The sequence below is a fragment of the Selaginella moellendorffii genome, unplaced genomic scaffold (genome assembly GCF_000143415.4).
Source record: "Selaginella moellendorffii unplaced genomic scaffold, v1.0 SELMOscaffold_72, whole genome shotgun sequence".
NCBI lineage: Eukaryota > Viridiplantae > Streptophyta > Lycopodiopsida > Selaginellales > Selaginellaceae > Selaginella > Selaginella moellendorffii.
The window spans coordinates 228,664-245,659 of NW_003314333.1; the positions used below are offsets into that span (position 1 = coordinate 228,664).

Here is a 16,996-nt window from a genome sequence, read left to right on the forward strand (position 1 = left end):
CAGGCCCAGCCTACACCCGCTTGTGCTCTACTGCCTGGTACGCGTCTTGCGGTGTATGACGAAGCTCATATGTTCCGGCTTGGCAAGGAACAAGGAGAATGCAGCTGCTGTTCTCCTGGCTCTGGGCCAGAACGACTCATCTCAGCAGTACGTGCCTTGGTGGTGGAGCTCGAGCAAAATTGCACCAGCAGGGCCAGGCGCAAAGCGAGTTTGATCCTGGAGTTGATGCACAAGCAACAGCAAGAACAGTTGAGCAAGCAAGGAGAAGAGAAGCAAACAGGATCAACAATTCAATGCCGTTAATACGCTCTCGACATGCTTACACAAGCAGGGCAGACAGGATGGCGCTTCAAAGTGCTGTGCTGGGCGGTTCACCATCAATCAACGACTGTTCGTCCTCAGGCCAAGCTTGGCGGTTTGTTGATTCACTTGTCTCTGAGCATGAGCAGAGCCGAAGCAGCAGTTTTACACAGACTTGGTTTGGATTGACAGGGATGGCGCCATGGAATGTGGCAGCTCCTCTCGTTGTAGCGAGCATTATGATTCAGCTGCGCAGCCGGATGAATCGCATGCACTTGGAGGTGGATGGATTGGACGCGGACACTTAACGTGTACTGTCTTACACAAAGCAACGAGACGATCTTTAATGCTTGAAAGCAACTTCCCATAAGCCAAAATTTCAAGTAAAGAAGATCTTTTGTTTGTGGCGGTTCAACATCACGGGCACTCAATTCACATTCGCCAGGATCAGGCAGGATCCCTGCCGAAAATCCTGGTAGCTAAAGTTCATTGCAACATCCAAGGGCGATGCTTCACACACTGTTCGACAATAAAAATTGGCCATGGCAGGGAAAGAAATGACACGAGCTCGTTCGCCGTCCATCCGTCCGTCCTGCTCCTGCATTGCTTGTGATATACCAAGCAAGCTTTTAATACCACCAAAATAGCACTCATTGAATTGAGTTTGGTCAATCTGAGCGCTTGCTTTGCTTGCGAGAGATACTTCAGCTCAAGAAACAGAGTGACTGCGATGGTGCTGGCAAGGACGCCTTTGGCCACTGGATAGATTGTTGTTTGGAGTGGCGGGCCTCGTACCGGATCTTGCAGGAAGAGCTTCAAACTCATTAGTACTACTTGTGAATGTGGAGCGGTGCTGTTCCTCTTCGTCCACGTCGGTGGAGGTGGTGGTGGTATTGCTAACGTCATAGCACGCATTGTATTTGCCCCTCCACAAGCTCCCCAGCCCGAGCTTTTTAAAAGTCTTGAGCAGCCTGTGACCAAAGTTGATGCCGGCCCGTTGGCTGTGCAACATTTGGCCTATACAGTTTGTCGAGTAGGAGGCCTTCTTGTGAGCATTGGGGCCGCTTGCGTTTAAGTGCTCCATGCCCGGGCATTTGTTCTGTTGCAGCGTCTTCTTCACCTGCGCAAGCTCCTTCTCGAGGTGCTTGAGTCGCGACTTGGCTGCTTCAAAGTCACGGTTGACATACAAGGCCCTGGTGTTGTGCTGAGAATCCACGACGTAAGGGAAGTCGGACGAAGGGCACTTGCTACTATCATCGGGCTGCGCCTGGGTGGAGCCGCTGAACTGCTCGCGGTGGAACCGATGGCTGGATGATCTCTTCGGAGCTGCCTCGGCCGCGATCCTGCCGTTTGTGTTGGTGGTGGCTACGGAGGATGAGACACGGATGTCTTTGCAAGGCTCGGGACTAGAACAAGCAACAGACGTGTCGTGGCTGGGAAGCTCTCCGCTGGGGGGCACTGGCGGTGCTGGCGACGAGTGATGGCGGCTCTGAAGCTGCTCCATGAACATAGCTTGCACGATAGTCCTCAGGGGCATGAGCTCGTTTTGCACGGCGTGAATGCACGCCTCTTGGGACAGCTTCTGGCAATTGAGGCTCCTACACACGAGCAGTCGCTCCGAGTGTGTTACATGGGGATGGGACTGCGCAAAAGCGTTCGCAGTGATGATCATATTGATAGACATGACTTACCTTCAAGTAGACATGGATCGCCTTGTAGAGCTGGTCGTGGCTTGTCCGAGCACAAGCCGGGAAGACGTCAATGAGGTCAGACAAGGTGACAGGGTTGATCCCTGGATCATATCCCAGATACTCCAAATAACCATCCCAGATCTTGGAAACGGTATTCACTGCTTCAATGTTGGTGAAGAAAAGCAGTGTTTCGTCCCTGCTGCTGCTAAACACATGACTTCCACCACCACCTTGCTTACGATCATCTTGTTGTTGCTGCTGCTGCTGCTGCAAAAAGAGCGAACCAATCTGGCGGGCACTCTCCAGCTGAGCCTTTGACGTCCGACCATCCTTGAGTGGCAGCCCCAGTAGCAAATCGTCCACGCTCGCAAGCTCCAGCTGACAGGCAATCCGGGTCTCTATCTGGAGCCGGCATTCCGTGCTAGCGCCGACTCCCAGTGCATGCCGCAGAAGCCGGAAGAGGAAGCTCACCGGGAGCAGCTGCTGCTTCTCCACGGGCAGCAAGCGTACCATGGACTCTAGCAGCCGGCACTTGTCGCTCCTTTGCTCCAGCTTCTCCAGCCTCTGGCTGCCGCACCACAAGTAGTAGTCCCTGTTCTTGTGCTGCTGGTCCGCGTCGCCACGACCAAATATCCACCTCTCCACGCACTTGATCATGAGCTGCCCGATGACGCGCTCCGCCATCCCTTGCCTCCGGGTGGCAGCGACGATCCTCGCAAACAAGGCATATGGGAGCTCCACCAGCTGTTGCATCCACCACTCCGGAGCTGCAATGGATTCTTGGTCGTCCACCAGCTGGGTGCAAGCGATGGAGGCGAGTGAATCGACACAGCGGGTGACAATGAGGAGCTCGTCGGCGAGCGGGAGGAGGCGTTGGATGTCGGCGGCAAGAACACCGATGCTGCCCTCCCAGCTCTGGAGCGCCACTTTGGTGAGGTACATGTCGCACAGCTCCGCCAGGCTGCCCCGACCCATCTCCGCGCTCATCTCCAGGTACTCGGCAGCGCAGCGCAGCATGGCCACATTGCTCGGCTCCACCACGATGTGAGCGCCGTAGCAAAACGCCGCCGCCCACCCAAATGCCTCGGCGCCGCCAGGAAAGTCGCCACCCAGCTCCACCTCTACCACCTCTCCGCTCGCTTTCTTCGACTGGAGCACTCGCCGCAGAAGCCCACTCCTTGACACCAGCGGCAGCTGTAACGGATGGCCATTCGATCAGTATCTCGGTTTTCCAAAGCTTTGGAACTGTACCTCGTGGAGCTCAAAGGTCGCGCCTTGGACATGAACTCTCACCCTCGCTACCGCTCCGGTGGCCTCACACCTACATACCATCCAAAGCAATGAATCCAATGAATCCAATAAATCAGACCCACCATGCCAAGACGCTCTGCTGGAGGAGGAGTCTGGGCGAGGAGGAGGCAGAGGATGGTGAAGAACAGGATGTCGACGACGAGGACCATGTCGATGCCACATTGACATTGCCGTGATCATGCATCACTACCATGCCCACATCCTTGCTCTCCCGATCAAGCTCCTTCTCTTGGCGGGACGGATATCCCACAGCAGATGATCGATCATCTGCTGCTACCCCAGGGCTGGACAGCATCTCTGGCTCCACCGGCTCGTCTTCAAACGACTCGAAGATGGTCTCCATCCTCGCGGGCCTTGCGAACTCCTCGATCGCCGCACATAAATCTTCCTCTTCCAGTTGCATCAGCTCCTCCTGTGCCTGTGGATCACAGGAGGAAGAGGGGGACAGTAGCACACCTCTGGCCATGGCTTGATTCTTCAATCCTAGAGAAGTTCCTCGTTCTTCTTCAGACACAAAGATGGGAAGGGAGGGAGAAACACAAACACGTCCATCCCGGGCATTTTCAAGTGTGTGGAAAGCGACTAGCGCTGAGGGGAGAGAGAGAGAGAGAGAGAGAGAGAATATGCGATAATACGATCACTGGTTAAAAGCAAGTTGGCGTTGGCCCAGTCAAATTATCCAGTCGTCATCGTCAATCGTCATTCTCTCTCTGGTTTCGAATTTAAGAGGTTGGTTGGGCTCGATGAATCATTAAACTCGAAATCTTCCCTTCCTCTTAACTCTTCCTCGAGCCTCAAAACGAAACAATCCTCCTCGGTCTAGCTAAAACCCGTATTTCTTGAGTTGGAATTCCACACATGGAAAGATTACAAGCTTATACTCGCGAATAGCGCATTCAAGAATTAAAAAAACACCGGTCCGTTATTGTTCCATCGCCCGACTGGAAACTCAAAGCAGCTTCTCGACTGATCGAGCTCAAACGGATCACGGATGGATGAGACCTCGAGCGTCCAGCGGCTAGCTTGGGCTAGCACACTGCGCTTGCTTGTGTATATCACACATACATACCTTGGTTTTTATTCTCGCTGTAGCACCGCCTTTGGTAGCATACTTACGTAGAAGATAGACTCGTCCGCCGCTGGATGCGAGCGAGATGAGAGGATGGATCAACCACGCCGTTGCTCACGATGCCCGCTCCTCCACCCAGCTGCTGCTGAGAACTTGGACTTTCGCAGCTGCGGCTGGCTGGATGTAAACGAAGACGAGGCTCCCGTGCGGCGACAAGGAATGCAGCCACTCGGGGAAAGTGTAGGTAGTGGCGTCGGTCTTGGTGAGCCCCCACAGCGGGCCTTGGAGATTGTCAATGCGGAGGTTGAGGCTCGACAGCGTGTGCTTGGATGCATTGGTGGCATTCACCGCGTACTTGTAGTATGTCTGGCCCTTGAACAGCCAAGATGCCACTGTCTCGTGCGTTAACTCCACCGAGTCATCTGGATATGCAAACGCGGCTGGCAGTGTCAGAGAAAAGAAAAGCTTCCACCAGCACGTAATTAGCTACCTGGACGGCTTGCAGCACTGGTTGGAGGCAGCGGCAATGCCTCCACTGGGTTTGTGTTCAAGTCGGATCCGGAGTCGTCGCGGGAGTTGTAGTAGCCGCCGTGGAGCCTGGCGAGAACGCCCATGAGCGGGCCGTTTGTGTAGATTGCTGGTTCCGTTTGCTCAAAGTTGTCCCTCTCGTCCGCAAAGTTGTCGTTTTGATCCGGTCCTCCCACCACGGCACCCGTGAGAATGTTGGGATCGCGGTCTCGCCTCTTGTACCAGGTTGCATATCCACCGCGGCAACTCACGAACGAGGGGTTCACCTTGTACGACACAATGGACGAGGCTCGGTGGTGAACTTCCTGGGGAAAGTTGGCACCAAACCCAACCATGTAACTCGTCGCTCGAGGATTGTCTCCCAAGATGTAGTCCACCTGCGTCGAAGAACACATGAAACGTTGATCCAATCCAGGAGAGGGTACTCGACTAGAGTAATTTACCTGAGACTGTGCCATCCGAAGCAGCTCGCCTGACCCAACTCTCTGGCCCGGGCACTGGAGTTGCTGCCCGGAGCTTGCTAGATAATCCGAGTACACGGTGAGAAGGAACGCTGCGCCCGTCACATATTGCATGTTGTTCCAAGATCTTACGTAGAGCAAGCCACCTGCATGTGAAACGTAAGGTGACATTTGAGAAGTTGCAAAGAACACTCACCCGGTGTCCGCTGGACGTTTCCTCCGCCGCCGTTCTTTTGCAAGCAGGCGCAGAGGAAGAAATTGGCTTTGGACTGGTAGCTCCTCAACACCGATGCGTGCTGCCCTCCTCTCCCTTGAAGCAAAACCTGTCCGCATCCAAAGGGAAGAAATTTCAGTTCATGTAGTATAAGAGTCGCTTGGATACCTTGGAAGCAAGGACTTGCACACCCGCATACTTGACGTCCCAACTGAATTCTTTCATGTCCCAGCCTAGGCCCCCGAGAGTGCCCGCATTGTTGGCGGCGTAGCTGAGGTAGAAATCGTCGTGAGTTGCTTGGTGAAGCCACAGGGCTGCCCACAGCAGCTCGTCCTGCATTTGATGCATTGCTGTATCAAGTGGATCTTTGATGATAAGGGACGCTCACCGCATAGCCACTCTTGGAGTTGTAAAACTTTTGAGCCACCGAAATGCTGGCGTCGTACTTGCCGCGGTGTGTGTCGGCAAACTGGAAGAGCTGCACGACGCAAAAGCAAAGAAGATAGTAAGTATGCTACTTAGCTGTCATGGAAAAAAGAAAGCTCGTCTCTTCTTTACACTTGCCTGCTTGGAGTGAGCCAGGAGATTGTTTGCGTATGCCGCATTGTGCCTTCTAAAGACAATGGAAGCGGCAGCGAGAGCGGCGGCAGTTTCGCCCGCCAAATCCGACCCTGGGTTGCTCGCATCGATCTTGTAAGCTTTCCGGGGCGTTGTCATGTCCTCGGGCCTTTGCCAGCAGAAGTGATCCGTGAATCCATCACCCACCTTAGTGAAAGGAAGTTGTGAGATACACAAGTAGAGCATGGTTAACTTTTTTACCTCGCCCCAGAGCACATTGGGCTGTGGGTGTGCCTTGACGAGGTAGTCGGCCCCCCATTTGATGGCGTCGAGGGTGTAGCCGAGCTGACCACTCGACTGGAGCTGCTTGTGGAACTCGATGGCGCTCCACGACATCATGGTGATGGTGAAGGCCATGGGCAGGCCAAACTTGACATTGTCGCCCGCGTCGTAATACCCTCCAACCAAATCCACCTGGTAGTTCCAGCGCCACCATCAATCACCACAACGCAAAGTACTCAATTCGCAAAGGCACATCCGAAAGGGAAAGATATCCTCGAATGCAGCTATCTATAACACGCGAAAGTGCTCAAGCAAGCCAAGAAGCAACAACTAAGCTACAGCCGCTAGCTGCTGTTGGCACCACCACAACAACGACATCTCAGCCGACATATATATCCACACAAGACTGGAAGATCTAGCATCCTATCATGAGCTAACGACAACTATATAGATCAATCTCTCGACACCAGCATACCACATTCTCGCGCATTGCTTACCCCCTGAGATTTCCCATCCAAGAGTGCTGAATCGGAGCGCCAGGCCGCCCTCTGGTCCGTGGGGAGCCGCCCAGATCTCTGCGCCTCGTAAAACAGGATGCTCTTGCTCAGCGCATCCTTGTAATCAAAGGCCGACTGCCCGGCGCTGGCCAGGAGCAGCACGGCCCACCCCAGCACCCACATTCTGCCCGATCTTGCTGCTGCTGCTGCTGCCATCTTTGTGCTGGAGTGGAGGCTCTTCCTCCTCGGCCCTGGTACTGCGACCTCCACTCAATCGATATGTTACAACTCACAGCAGCAGTAGAAGGAGCATTCTAAGGAAAAGAGCGATGCGAGATGTGGATGCGCCTCTATGGTTAGCATGAGAGAGCTGCTGCTGGCTGGGTTTGCTGTGTTTCCTTGTTCTGTCTTGAATGCCCAAGCGAGAATGGGGGCCGAAGCGAGCTCGAACTCGTCAGCTCCAGACCATGGCAGCAGCAGCAGCAGCAGTAGCAGCAGCGGCGGCCAGGCAAAACAACAAAAGAAATGGAAAGCGACGCACACTCCTTCCTCTCTCTCTCGCGATGGAGTGTGTGTGTGTGTGGAGTGGCCTCCCTTTAAAAGCTTTAACAGTTAGTTATCCCACAATCAAGTTATTCGCCCTAACTTGGATGCTGATTTAAGCCCTAAATCGGCCGGCGGTTACCTCTCGGCGGCTTTGAATGCGGGCGGCATATACCCCGGTTCCCATCCGACGGCCCACATTCGCCCATCCCAGCTCACTGGTATACAGTCTTCAGACAATGCAGATTTATAAGAGTTGTTGCAAGTTGCAGGGAAGAATCGGATCAATCCCTTTGCTTTTCCTGCCCTTAGCGTTTTTCCCAACCAAGATCTTTCGAGCCGACTGACCTAATGTCACCGATTGCCGCCGCGTGTCGCGATCGGGACGCCAGGGATATTCCTCCCCGCGCTTAAATATGCGCTCTTTTGGCCAGAGAAGCAAGCCCTTCTTCAAGTTCTTCTGACATAAACCAGCAGCAATGGGCAAGAAAGACGCGGCAAAGGGCCACCACCATCACGGTCACGGTCACGGTCATGGCGGCTATCCCACCGGCTATCCTCCACAAGGTAGTAAGATCTCTCGAGTTTAGCTGGAGATTTTCCCCCTCTCAAATCCTTTTCTTGGCACCGAGCAGGCTACTATCCACAGCAGCAGTACTATGGTCCTCCGCCAAGGAGGCATGGAGGCGGTGGATTCCTCCGAGGCTGGTAAGTAAAAGCTCAAGCTTCTATTTCTTCCATTTTGCGGATCTCAGGAGTTTACTTTCATCAGCTTGGCTGCCCTGTGTTGCTGCTGCCTGGTGGACGAGTGCTGCTGCGATCCATCGTTCCTAGTCATAGATTAAGAAAGAAAAAAATGTCGTTTATACGAGCGACTCCACACATCCGTGTAATGTACATAATCATCCATGAACATCAAACCGGCCTATTGAAGCTATGATCCCACCTTTTTGACGCGCAGCGCGCGCTTTCTCTTGCTTTAATAGACAATGCGAATCGCATCTTTTTGCTTTAATCGCCCAAGTCAAGCACCCCATTTGTCTCCACCAGTGGCGTCCTTCCACGTAAACCGCCACAAGTCATCCGAAAGAGCCATCGCTTTTTAGGCTCCCGTTGGATAGTTTCTTAGAGCAAAGCGAAGAAACGATGGGGAAAGACTACGAGACTCCATATCCACCGCAAGGTTATCCTCCTCAAGGTACTCTCCAAAATTTCCACTTTGGGTCATCAAGGTCTCCTCCTCTGTGCAGGCTATTACCAGCAGCCTCCTCCTGTTGCTCCTCCTCCACAGTACTACTCTCAAGCACCGCCTCGGAGAAGCGGTGGATTCCTCCAAGGATGGTAAATCTCTTTCCAGTAGTCTACAGATCGCTTACATTGTGATTTGCAGTCTCGCAGCACTGTGCTGCTGTTGCCTGTTGGATGAATGCTGCTGTGATCCCACCATTCTTATCGACTGCTGAAGCAGTGCCTTCTCGTTGAATTCGCACCTGTTCTTATAATACAAGCCAAAGATTAAGGTCTCTCATCGTGTGATCATCGTGTGTGTGCGTCTGAGAGAAGCACATAGGCCGCTCCCTCGTTAGGATCCATGCCAAGAACATTTGTGGCGGCAATGGCTCCCTGCCGGGTGTTCTTGTGGTTCCTACACGCCGCGAGCAGGCACTTCCAGTCGAGAACATCGGGTGCGAAGGGCATGCTTGCAAGCAGTTCTCTGGCAGCATCCAAATGCCCCGCTCTCCCAAGCACGTCCAGCACGCAGCTGAAGTGCTGCTTCACCGGGCGCACTCCGTAGTCTGTAGGCATCGATACCAGGCAGCTGCGGCAATCTCGCAAGTCGCCAGTGTGACTGAGAGCTGCCAGCGCCGACACGAAGCAAGCCTCGTCCGGAACCTCGCTAGCTTTCATCTCCTCGAAGATCGCCACCACCGACGGGAAGTCGCCGCAATCCGCGTGAGCCGCCAGTACTGCACTCCACGACACTGTGCTCCGCTCCGGCATGGTGGCGAAGAGCTTGCGTAGCTCTACGAGACGCCCGCAGGCGGCCAACCCGGTGAGCATAGCATTCCAGGACACAACGTCCCGCTGCGGCATAGCGTCAAAGCAACACTTGGCATCTTCAAGCTGCCCGTTGTGCGCATAAGCAGTGAGCATAGCTGTGTCGGCAACGACGTCACTATACGGGATGCTGGCGTGGATCAGCTTTGCCTCCTCCAGGTACCCGGTGTGGGCATACGAGCACAGCAGGCAATTCCAAGACGTCACGTCCCTCTCGGGCATCTCGTCAAACGTGTGCTTGGCACTCTCCAGGTGCTCTTTCCCTTTGATGGAGTATGCCGACAGCAGCGCGTTCCACGATACGAGATTCCGCTGCTGCATCGCATCAAACACCTCCTTGGCCTTTCGGGCATCTTGCTCCCCAGCCGCCGCTAACATCGTATTCCACCACCCGATGTCCTTGCTCTGATTGTCATGCTCGTGTGGGAGCTCAAAGGTGTGCCGCGAGGAAGACTGGAGATGGAGGTGGAGGTGGAGGATAAGATTCCATGACACACTATTCCATCTCGGCATGCTGTCGAATGTCTTCTTGGCGTTTTCAGCGTCACCGGCTTGCACATACGATGTCAGCAACGAGTTCCATGACACAATGTCCCGCTGCGGCATGGAGTCAAACAGCCCCTTGGCATGCCCAGTGTGGGCGTATGCGGCTAGTAAGACGTTCCACGCCACCACATTCCGCTCCGGCGTCGCGTCGAACACCCGCTTCGCAGATTCTACATCACCGACGCGGGCGTACCCGGCAGCCATGCTCGCCCAAGACACCTGATTTCTCTTTGGCATCGCAGAAAAGACGAGCTCGGCATCTCGCAGCTCGCCAGCGTGAACGTAGCCACCAAGCAACGCGTTGTAGGAGATGACGTCCCGTTCAGGCATGGAGTCAAAGGCGGACTTGGCCTCAAGAAGATGGCCCCTGGAAGCCAAGGCCGAGATCATGGCATTGTGAGACACGAGATCGTGCTGTGGCATGGCAACAAAGCTCTGTCGGGCACTTTCCAGCTGCGGATCATTCAGCTGTGCATAGCCGGACAGCATCGCGTTCCAAGAGACTAGATCGTGCTGCTCCATCTCCTGGTGAAACAAGAGCTTCGCTCTGTCCATGAGACCATGTCTCGTGTACAATGCCAGCATCGAATTCCAAGAGACGAGATCTCGCAGTGGAATCTCAGTGGCAAACATTTTCTCCGCTCCATCAACGTCGCCATCGTGTGCTGAAGCCGTGAGCATGGCATTCCATGATATCAAGCTCCTCGCGGGCATGGTTCGAAAGAGCTCTTGTGCTTCCTCCAAAAGCCCGAGTTGGGCGTATGCAGCTAGCATGGCATTCCAGGAAACAAGATCTTTTGCAGGCATCTGGTCAAAACACTGTCGCGTTTTACTTGTGTCCCCCATTTTCGTATGAGCTGTGAGGAATGAATTCCACGAGATTATGTTGTGCCGGGGCATAGCGTCCATAAGCTTGCGCGCTTCACAAAGATCTCCGCTTTGGGCATATGCAGAGAGCATGGTGTTCCAGGAGATCAGATTTTTAGCATGCATGCGTGAAAACAATCTCTTTGCATCATCGTAGTCTCCGGCTAGAGCCAGCGCAGCCAGCATTGCATTCCATGAGATAAGATCCCACTCGGGCATACTAGCAAAGACCTGCTTGGCAAGATACAGTTCCCCAGCCTGGGAATACGCGGTGAGCATCACATTTCCAGACGCCACGTCCCGGTCGTTCATGGAATCAAACATCCTCCTGGCTTGCTGGAGGCGTCCAGCTTGGGTGTAGGCAGCCAGCATCGTGTTCTTACAGACCACATCCTTGAACTGGACAGGCATCCTCGCAAAAACGCTCTCCGCTTTGACAAGATGCCCGCTTCGGGAGAATGCCGTGAGCATCGCAGTCCACGACACCAGATTTCTCCCTTCCATCGAGTTGAACAGGCGCTCCATCTCTTGCAGTCGCCCATTGCCGGCATACGCAGCCAAGAGCGCATTGCTGGCGGCGTGGTGGTGGCCACGATCACCGGGGATGGCATCGAACACCTTGCGAGCTTCTTCTACGCTCCCGCATCGGCCATACATGGCGATGAGCCGAGAGGAGAGCTGGCAATCCTGATCATCGCGTAGCATCCCGGATCGACCGAGCTGGGCGTGGATCCGGCGGGCCGCGGTCACTTGCGTGCACGAGTGGATGAGAGCAATACATTCCGACCGCGACGGAGGCGGTGGCGACGCTACTGCTGCTCCTGCTGCTGTGTGGAAGGCGGCATCACGCTGTGTCATGCCTTGGCCAGTGCCATAGCTGATCGATCACTCGATGAAAAGAAAAACGAGTAAAAGTGGCAAGTCAAACATCGGTAGATGGAGGAAGGTCCATCGAAGAGCACTATTTGTGGCTCTAGCCTAGCCCATGATTCCCCTCCTCCTCATTCTCATCTTGTGGGCGATCGCGGGCGACGCTGATCCAGCAATTGCGCCACTGGGGATTCGCCGACATATCTCGAGCTTGCTCGGGGGCAGTAGCAGTGGTCGCCCTAGCAGCGGTGGTAGCAGCAGCATGGTCATGGATGTGTTCTACGTCTCTCACGGCTCGCCCAAGCTGCCGTTCGAGGAGCTCCCCGTCAGGGATTTCTTGAAGGGCATGGCCAAGCTGGTGAAGCACAAGCCCAAGGCGATTCTCATGGTGTCCGGCCACTGGGAGACCCGGGATCCGATGGTGAGCACCACAGCGCGCAACCCTACCATTCACGACTTCTACGGCTTCCCTCGCGAGCTCTACGAGGTGAGATCTCTTCGCCCAGTAGGAAAAGAAGTCTCACCAGAGGCACGATTGTGGCACAGCTCAAGTACGAGGCACCCGGTGCTCCCGACGTAGCAAGGCGAGCCAAGCAGCTCCTCCAGGACGCTGGATTCAAGCAAGCCGGCGAGGATCCCAAGCGAGGCCTGGATCACGGTGCATGGGTTCCACTGTGGCTGGCCTTCCCCGACGCCGACATTCCAGTCTTCCAGCTCTCGCTCCAGTCGCACAAGGACGCCGCCTATCACTACCGGCTGGGCCGCGCGTTAGCTCCGCTCACCCGCGAGGGCGTTCTTATCATCGGATCCGGGACTACCACCCACAACCTCCGGCACATGCTGCCCACCGTCCCGGACTGGGGGAAGGCCTTCGACGACTGGCTCTACGACTGCTTGATCCACCAGAGGTACGCGCACAAAAGCAAAGTTGGCTAGCAATGAATGAAGACCTGATGCTCTTTCTCACAGATATGACGAAGTCACGCAGTTCATGGACAAGGCGCCGTATGCCAAGCTCAACCATCCAACACCCGACCATTTCCTTCCATTGTTGGTGGCATTAGGAGCCGCTGGAGAGGGCGCTACGGCTCAAGCAGTCCACAGGAGCTGGCATGGAAGCTTCTCCATGGCTAGCTATGTCTTCAAGCCTGCTGTTGGAGCTCCTGGGCCACAACAACAACAAGAGCTATGACTGCTGGTACACAGTTGGGTGTGAGAAAGAATAAAACTCTCTTGACAGGGCGTTGGGCATTTCTCACCCCCGCAGCTTTTCAGCGCTACTAGACAGTGAAGAAATGCGAGCTCTTTGTTTGTCAAGGAATCGCGTGTTTGTCTATCCTTCCATGAGACCTCTCAAGGTGACGGGGCTGCTAACCGGGGCAGCAGCCTCGGCCGGGATGGCCAGAGACTGCACCAGCAAGTCCGACACGTCCCGCATGGAGGGCCGGCTTGAAGACTCCCGCTGCGTGCACAGCCGCGCCAGCTCGCAAACCGAGTAGAGCTCCATGGGGCACACGTTGCTCATCGACTTGTCCACCAGATCCATCATCCTGTCCCGGCTTTGTAGGAACTGCTGCGCCTGTTCAGCACCACAAACAGCATGAGCTCTTTCTTGCACAAGAGTGTGAGAGAGATTGCGTACCCATTCCACAAGCATGCCGGTCTCCTCGGAGAAGGCCTGCTTTCCCGATAGAACCTCGAGCAGCAGCACACCAAAGGAGAACACATCCCCGGCTCGGCTATACACTCCCCGGTGCACTATCTCCGGGTCCACGTAGCCACCCGTCTTGCGAACCAGTGCCAGCTCCGAGCTCCCAGCAATAGGCACCCTCCCCAGCCCTGTGATCTGCTCAGCTTCCCAAGGCATTCTCAATTTTCTCAGAAACTAAAGAAAGGAAAGAGTTCCCTCATTCACCATAGCCCATACCTTTGCGGCAAAGTCTTCAGTGAGGAGTATGTTGCGAGACCTCAAGTCACCGTGTATGACTGGAGGGTTGCATAGGTGGTGGAGGTATGCCAAGCCGTATGCAGCACCTACGATGATGCGCATTCTCTGCTTCCACGAGAGGTTCTCGTCTCCTGAAACCAGGGACTCGGGGGGTCAGTTCTTCCCCCGAGACTAACGTACGTACTTATCGAGTTGCCATACCCGTATGCAGGTTCTCAAACAGCGTACCATTGGGAGCGTATTGGAAGAGGAGCATCCTGTAGGACACAGCTTTCAGAAAAACGAGCTACAGTTTCCATGCCTACCTCTCTTGTTTCTCGTCGCAGATGCCCACGAGGTTTGCCAAATGCTGGTGGTGAACGCGTGAGAGAAGCTCCATCTGGAAGCAGCAGCCGATTTATTGGGCATCTGCGCGGCCGCGGCTGCAAGAGAAGGGAAGACGCTCGTACCTGGAACCGGAAGCTGGCTTCCACATCCGAGCACTCGGCAACATCTTGCTTGAGTTTCTTGACAGCCACCTCCATCCCATCCGAGAGAATTCCCTTGTAAACCCGGTTGGTGCTCCCCTGCCCGATGAGGTTACTAAACCCCTCGCTCAGTAGCTCCACTTCCTGGAGCGTGAAGCTCAGAACGTGTCCTCTAACAGCGCCCTTGACCAGGCTCTCCTTCCCCTTGGTGCCGCCGCCGGAAGCGACGGGAAGGACGTGGTGCTTGCCGGCCTTGAGCCTCCGGTGGATCATGATGAGCAGCTGGAAGATGGACACGACGAACACTGCCGCGGAGATGACAGACGCTGCTCCAACAATCCCAAATATCCATGTTGCCATAGCTAGCTCTCGAGCATCCCAGATCTACGTCTCACCTCTCCACATTCCCTGTCTTTTCAAAGCAGGTGACCATTGCAAATTCTCGAGAAAGAGTGACGTCTCGGCGAGCCTGCATTGCCTTCGCCCCTGTTCGTCACCATGAAAAACATTTAATCTTTTGAGCCATCGTCCATTCCAAAGATCACAGACCTGGCCGATGCGAGAGCAGCAGCAGCAGCAGCAGCAGCAGCACTGGACAGCACTACTGGTGCGATATTCCGATCATGAGAGTTATGGATCATGGACCACCAAACTCCCCAGAGGCGAGGCAGTAGTGAGGAGCATCCATCAGTCCCTCTCACTTTGCCTCGCCTTTCTCCACTGTGTGCCTGCCACTTCCCTTGTTTGCTTTGATTAGAGTATTCGCTAAGGAGACTACCTTGAGAAAAAAATTCCAGGAGACAGCTTCGCTCCATGTGTCCATCACTCTGGATGACGATGACCCACACCAACGTATAATTTATGAAGTGAGTTGCGCCCTTTCTCTTTCTCTTTCTCTTTGGAGATTTAACTCCATGTCCATGCTTTGCTTCACTTTTGTTCCAAAAGGAGAAGGGAAATGGCTGTATTGTCTGCTTGTCCGTGTCGTCATCGGCATTCATCCATAGGTGTACGTAGCCACCTTGTCTATTCCAACTTTTGCCAATGTACCACCTTTGCCTTTTTCCTGCCTCGAAACTTTATTTCCTGTCAAGCCAGCCTCAGAAGAAAAGGATTGAAAACAGGAGAAACGAACGCACCGAGGACGACGATCTAGTAGCTGGTTAGTTGGAGCAAGCCCGTGCTTTGCTTTGTAGGTGGAGCACGCATAAGTTGCATGGAGCCTGGCTTTTAAGCAGTAGCCAAGTGAGATAATCGCGCCTCTGGGATGCCATGAACAGCAGGAAAGTAATCTGGTACTCCTACGTGCTCTGGAGCAGCCTGCTCGGCGACAGCCAAGCACAAGGTGCGTAGAATTTTCCTCCGTTTCCTGGTCTTTGCTTGGTGGAGCCTTAACTTCATTCAAAGTTATGGCAGTAGCTCCTCCACAGTTTGGAGTGAACTATGGCCGCGTCGCCAGCAACCTTCCCAGGCCAAACGATGTTGCCAACCTGGTGGCCGGGGAAGGGATCAGCAGGGTGAGGATTCTGGACATAGAGCCAGCGGTTCTTCGGGCATTTGCACGCTTTGGATCCCCGGTGAGAATGTCCGTCACCCTGCCCACCGAAATGATCTTCGACGTGGCCATGAGCGAGAGCTGCGCGCGTGCGTGGTTCTACCAGCACATCTTCCCTTACAGAGCCCAGATCGAGACCATCCTCGTCGGCAACGAGATCCTCACGCTGCACCAAGAGATGGCCAGGCTCCTGGTCCCGGCCATGGAAAACTTGCACCGCGTGTTGGTCAGCGTCGGGATGAGCCGAGCCATCCGGGTTTCCACAGCTCACGCCATGGACATCCTGGACAGCACCGATCCTCCTTCCAGCGGATCGTTTGGGAGCAAGTACCGCGAGACCCTGCGAAGAATGCTCTACTTTCTGCTCGTCACAAACTCCTCCTTCACTGTCAACGTCTACCCATACTACGTCTACCAGCAGGACAAAGGCCGCACTGTCTCTCTCGACTACGCGCTTGGAAACGTGAGCGCCGACGCCATGATGGATCCACACACTGGCCTCAACTACACCAGCCTGCTCAAAGCTCAGCTGGACGCCGTCTACTCGGCCATGACCAAGCTGGGCTACGGCGGGGTGCGACTCGTGGTGTCCGAGACGGGCTGGCCGTCGAGCGGAGGATTTGGGGCCAGCAAGAAGAAATCCTGTCACTTCTTCTGCAACCTCCTTCAGGAGGTTTCTAGCGGAGCTGGGACGCCCTTGAGACCACACCACCCTATTCAGGCTTACCACTTTGCGCTCTTCAACGAGAACCTCAAGCGCGGCGCCGTGGAGCAAAACTTTGGTATCTTCTACCCCAACATGACCAGGGTTTACCCATGCATTTGCTCCGAGGGAGTTGACTAAATGACCATGCAGTCTACCATGGTCAAACGCACACTGATGACTAAGCGTGGAAATGAAAAAGCCTGTGCCCTGCGCGTGTGTGTGCGCTTGCAATGGATGTAGGATCAGCCACAAGGCATGGCCTTCCTAACAGCTCGCTCGTACACAGAGAAAACTCTTAAAGTCAGCGGCATGAGGAGAGCCAAGAGAAAACTCGCCACAAACTTGTAAGCATGACGGCTGTGCTGGCATCTTTGGCCGCAGTGGTGGTAGTATCGCTGCTGCTGATGAATGCCGGTGGACAACAGCGTCCGGAGCCAAATTGCGCGACGGGGCGGACGGCGACGATTCTGAGCTACTGCCTGCCCACTGTTATTCGCGAGAGCCCGCCAAACAGCACCGTCTCAC

At 54.7% G+C, this 16,996-nt stretch overlaps 6 protein-coding genes across 7 annotated transcripts; 2 read left to right on the forward strand and 4 right to left on the reverse strand.

Moving 5' to 3' along the window:
* Positions 1 to 572: 572 nt before the first annotated feature.
* Positions 573 to 3,872, reverse strand: LOC9639891 (BTB/POZ domain-containing protein SR1IP1). The gene is made up of 4 exons (XM_024660137.1): positions 3,365 to 3,872; positions 3,243 to 3,312; positions 1,992 to 3,185; positions 573 to 1,942 (listed from the first exon to the last, which is right to left on the reverse strand). Exons 1-4 carry the CDS (start codon positions 3,766 to 3,768, stop codon positions 1,010 to 1,012), a joined length of 2,601 nt encoding a protein of 866 aa, XP_024515905.1. The 5' UTR covers positions 3,769 to 3,872; the 3' UTR covers positions 573 to 1,009.
* Positions 3,873 to 4,122: 250 nt separating this feature from the next.
* On the reverse strand, positions 4,123 to 7,429 carry LOC9639892 (endoglucanase 6). Of its 2 annotated transcripts, XM_024660045.1 has the most exons (9): positions 6,912 to 7,428; positions 6,394 to 6,606; positions 6,139 to 6,339; positions 5,963 to 6,052; positions 5,743 to 5,907; positions 5,557 to 5,683; positions 5,343 to 5,506; positions 4,862 to 5,276; positions 4,123 to 4,793 (listed from the first exon to the last, which is right to left on the reverse strand). In XM_024660045.1, the coding sequence occupies exons 1-9, from the start codon at positions 7,125 to 7,127 to the stop codon at positions 4,486 to 4,488; spliced, it is 1,899 nt and encodes a 632-aa protein (XP_024515813.1). In that variant the 5' UTR covers positions 7,128 to 7,428; the 3' UTR covers positions 4,123 to 4,485. The 2 variants fall into 2 exon arrangements, with proteins under 2 accessions (XP_024515813.1, XP_024515812.1); XM_024660044.1 differs by having other exon boundaries at positions 6,139 to 6,606; positions 6,912 to 7,429.
* A 1,561-nt stretch (positions 7,430 to 8,990) lies between these two features.
* Positions 8,991 to 11,783, reverse strand: LOC112340896 (pentatricopeptide repeat-containing protein At4g02750-like). The gene is made up of 2 exons (XM_024660074.1): positions 11,054 to 11,783; positions 8,991 to 10,915 (listed from the first exon to the last, which is right to left on the reverse strand). Exons 1-2 carry the CDS (start codon positions 11,781 to 11,783, stop codon positions 8,991 to 8,993), a joined length of 2,655 nt encoding a protein of 884 aa, XP_024515842.1.
* Positions 11,784 to 11,812: 29 nt separating this feature from the next.
* Positions 11,813 to 13,116, forward strand: LOC9639815 (extradiol ring-cleavage dioxygenase). The gene is made up of 3 exons (XM_002986095.2): positions 11,813 to 12,282; positions 12,342 to 12,703; positions 12,765 to 13,116. The coding sequence occupies exons 1-3, from the start codon at positions 11,911 to 11,913 to the stop codon at positions 12,985 to 12,987; spliced, it is 957 nt and encodes a 318-aa protein (XP_002986141.2). The 5' UTR covers positions 11,813 to 11,910; the 3' UTR covers positions 12,988 to 13,116.
* LOC9639816 (protein MALE DISCOVERER 2) lies at positions 13,079 to 15,100 on the reverse strand. The gene is made up of 8 exons (XM_002986174.2): positions 14,989 to 15,100; positions 14,760 to 14,938; positions 14,193 to 14,696; positions 14,049 to 14,122; positions 13,945 to 14,000; positions 13,723 to 13,874; positions 13,438 to 13,641; positions 13,079 to 13,374 (listed from the first exon to the last, which is right to left on the reverse strand). Exons 3-8 carry the CDS (start codon positions 14,568 to 14,570, stop codon positions 13,129 to 13,131), a joined length of 1,110 nt encoding a protein of 369 aa, XP_002986220.2. The 5' UTR covers positions 14,571 to 14,696; positions 14,760 to 14,938; positions 14,989 to 15,100; the 3' UTR covers positions 13,079 to 13,128.
* A 519-nt stretch (positions 15,101 to 15,619) lies between these two features.
* Positions 15,620 to 16,609, forward strand: LOC9639894 (glucan endo-1,3-beta-glucosidase 14). Its single transcript, XM_002986096.1, has one exon. It carries the CDS (start codon positions 15,620 to 15,622, stop codon positions 16,607 to 16,609), a length of 990 nt encoding a protein of 329 aa, XP_002986142.1.
* The last annotated feature ends 387 nt before the right edge of the window (positions 16,610 to 16,996 follow it).

Bases quoted from the DNA above. Each gene is read 5' to 3' on its own strand.
- LOC9639891 (XM_024660137.1), bottom strand. From the start codon at position 3,768: ATGGCCAGAGGTGTGCTACTGTCCCCCTCTTCCTCCTGTGATCCACAG. The intron at 3,313-3,364 runs GTGGGTCTGATT...GATGGTATGTAG, and splicing joins CAGCAGAGCGTCTTGGCATG to GTGTGAGGCCACCGGAGCGG. The intron at 3,186-3,242 runs GTACAGTTCCAA...CATCCGTTACAG, and splicing joins CGACCTTTGAGCTCCACGAG to CTGCCGCTGGTGTCAAGGAG.
- LOC9639892 (XM_024660044.1), bottom strand. From the start codon at position 7,127: ATGGCAGCAGCAGCAGCAGCAAGATCGGGCAGAATGTGGGTGCTGGGG. The intron at 5,507-5,556 runs GTGAGTGTTCTT...TTTCACATGCAG, and splicing joins AAACGTCCAGCGGACACCGG to GTGGCTTGCTCTACGTAAGA. The intron at 4,794-4,861 runs GTAGCTAATTAC...TTGCATATCCAG, and splicing joins CAGTGCTGCAAGCCGTCCAG to ATGACTCGGTGGAGTTAACG.
- LOC112340896 (XM_024660074.1), bottom strand. From the start codon at position 11,783: ATGACACAGCGTGATGCCGCCTTCCACACAGCAGCAGGAGCAGCAGTA. The intron at 10,916-11,053 runs GCATGCATGCTA...CATTCCTCACAG, and splicing joins TGCAAAGAGATTGTTTTCAC to CTCATACGAAAATGGGGGAC.
- LOC9639815 (XM_002986095.2), top strand. From the start codon at position 11,911: ATGATTCCCCTCCTCCTCATTCTCATCTTGTGGGCGATCGCGGGCGAC. The intron at 12,283-12,341 runs GTGAGATCTCTT...ATTGTGGCACAG, and splicing joins TCCCTCGCGAGCTCTACGAG to CTCAAGTACGAGGCACCCGG. The intron at 12,704-12,764 runs GTACGCGCACAA...TCTTTCTCACAG, and splicing joins GACTGCTTGATCCACCAGAG to ATATGACGAAGTCACGCAGT.
- LOC9639816 (XM_002986174.2), bottom strand. From the start codon at position 14,570: ATGGCAACATGGATATTTGGGATTGTTGGAGCAGCGTCTGTCATCTCC. The intron at 14,123-14,192 runs GTACGAGCGTCT...TGCTGCTTCCAG, and splicing joins AAGCCAGCTTCCGGTTCCAG to ATGGAGCTTCTCTCACGCGT. The intron at 14,001-14,048 runs GTAGGCATGGAA...TGTGTCCTACAG, and splicing joins TGCGACGAGAAACAAGAGAG to GATGCTCCTCTTCCAATACG.
- LOC9639894 (XM_002986096.1), top strand. From the start codon at position 15,620: ATGGCAGTAGCTCCTCCACAGTTTGGAGTGAACTATGGCCGCGTCGCC.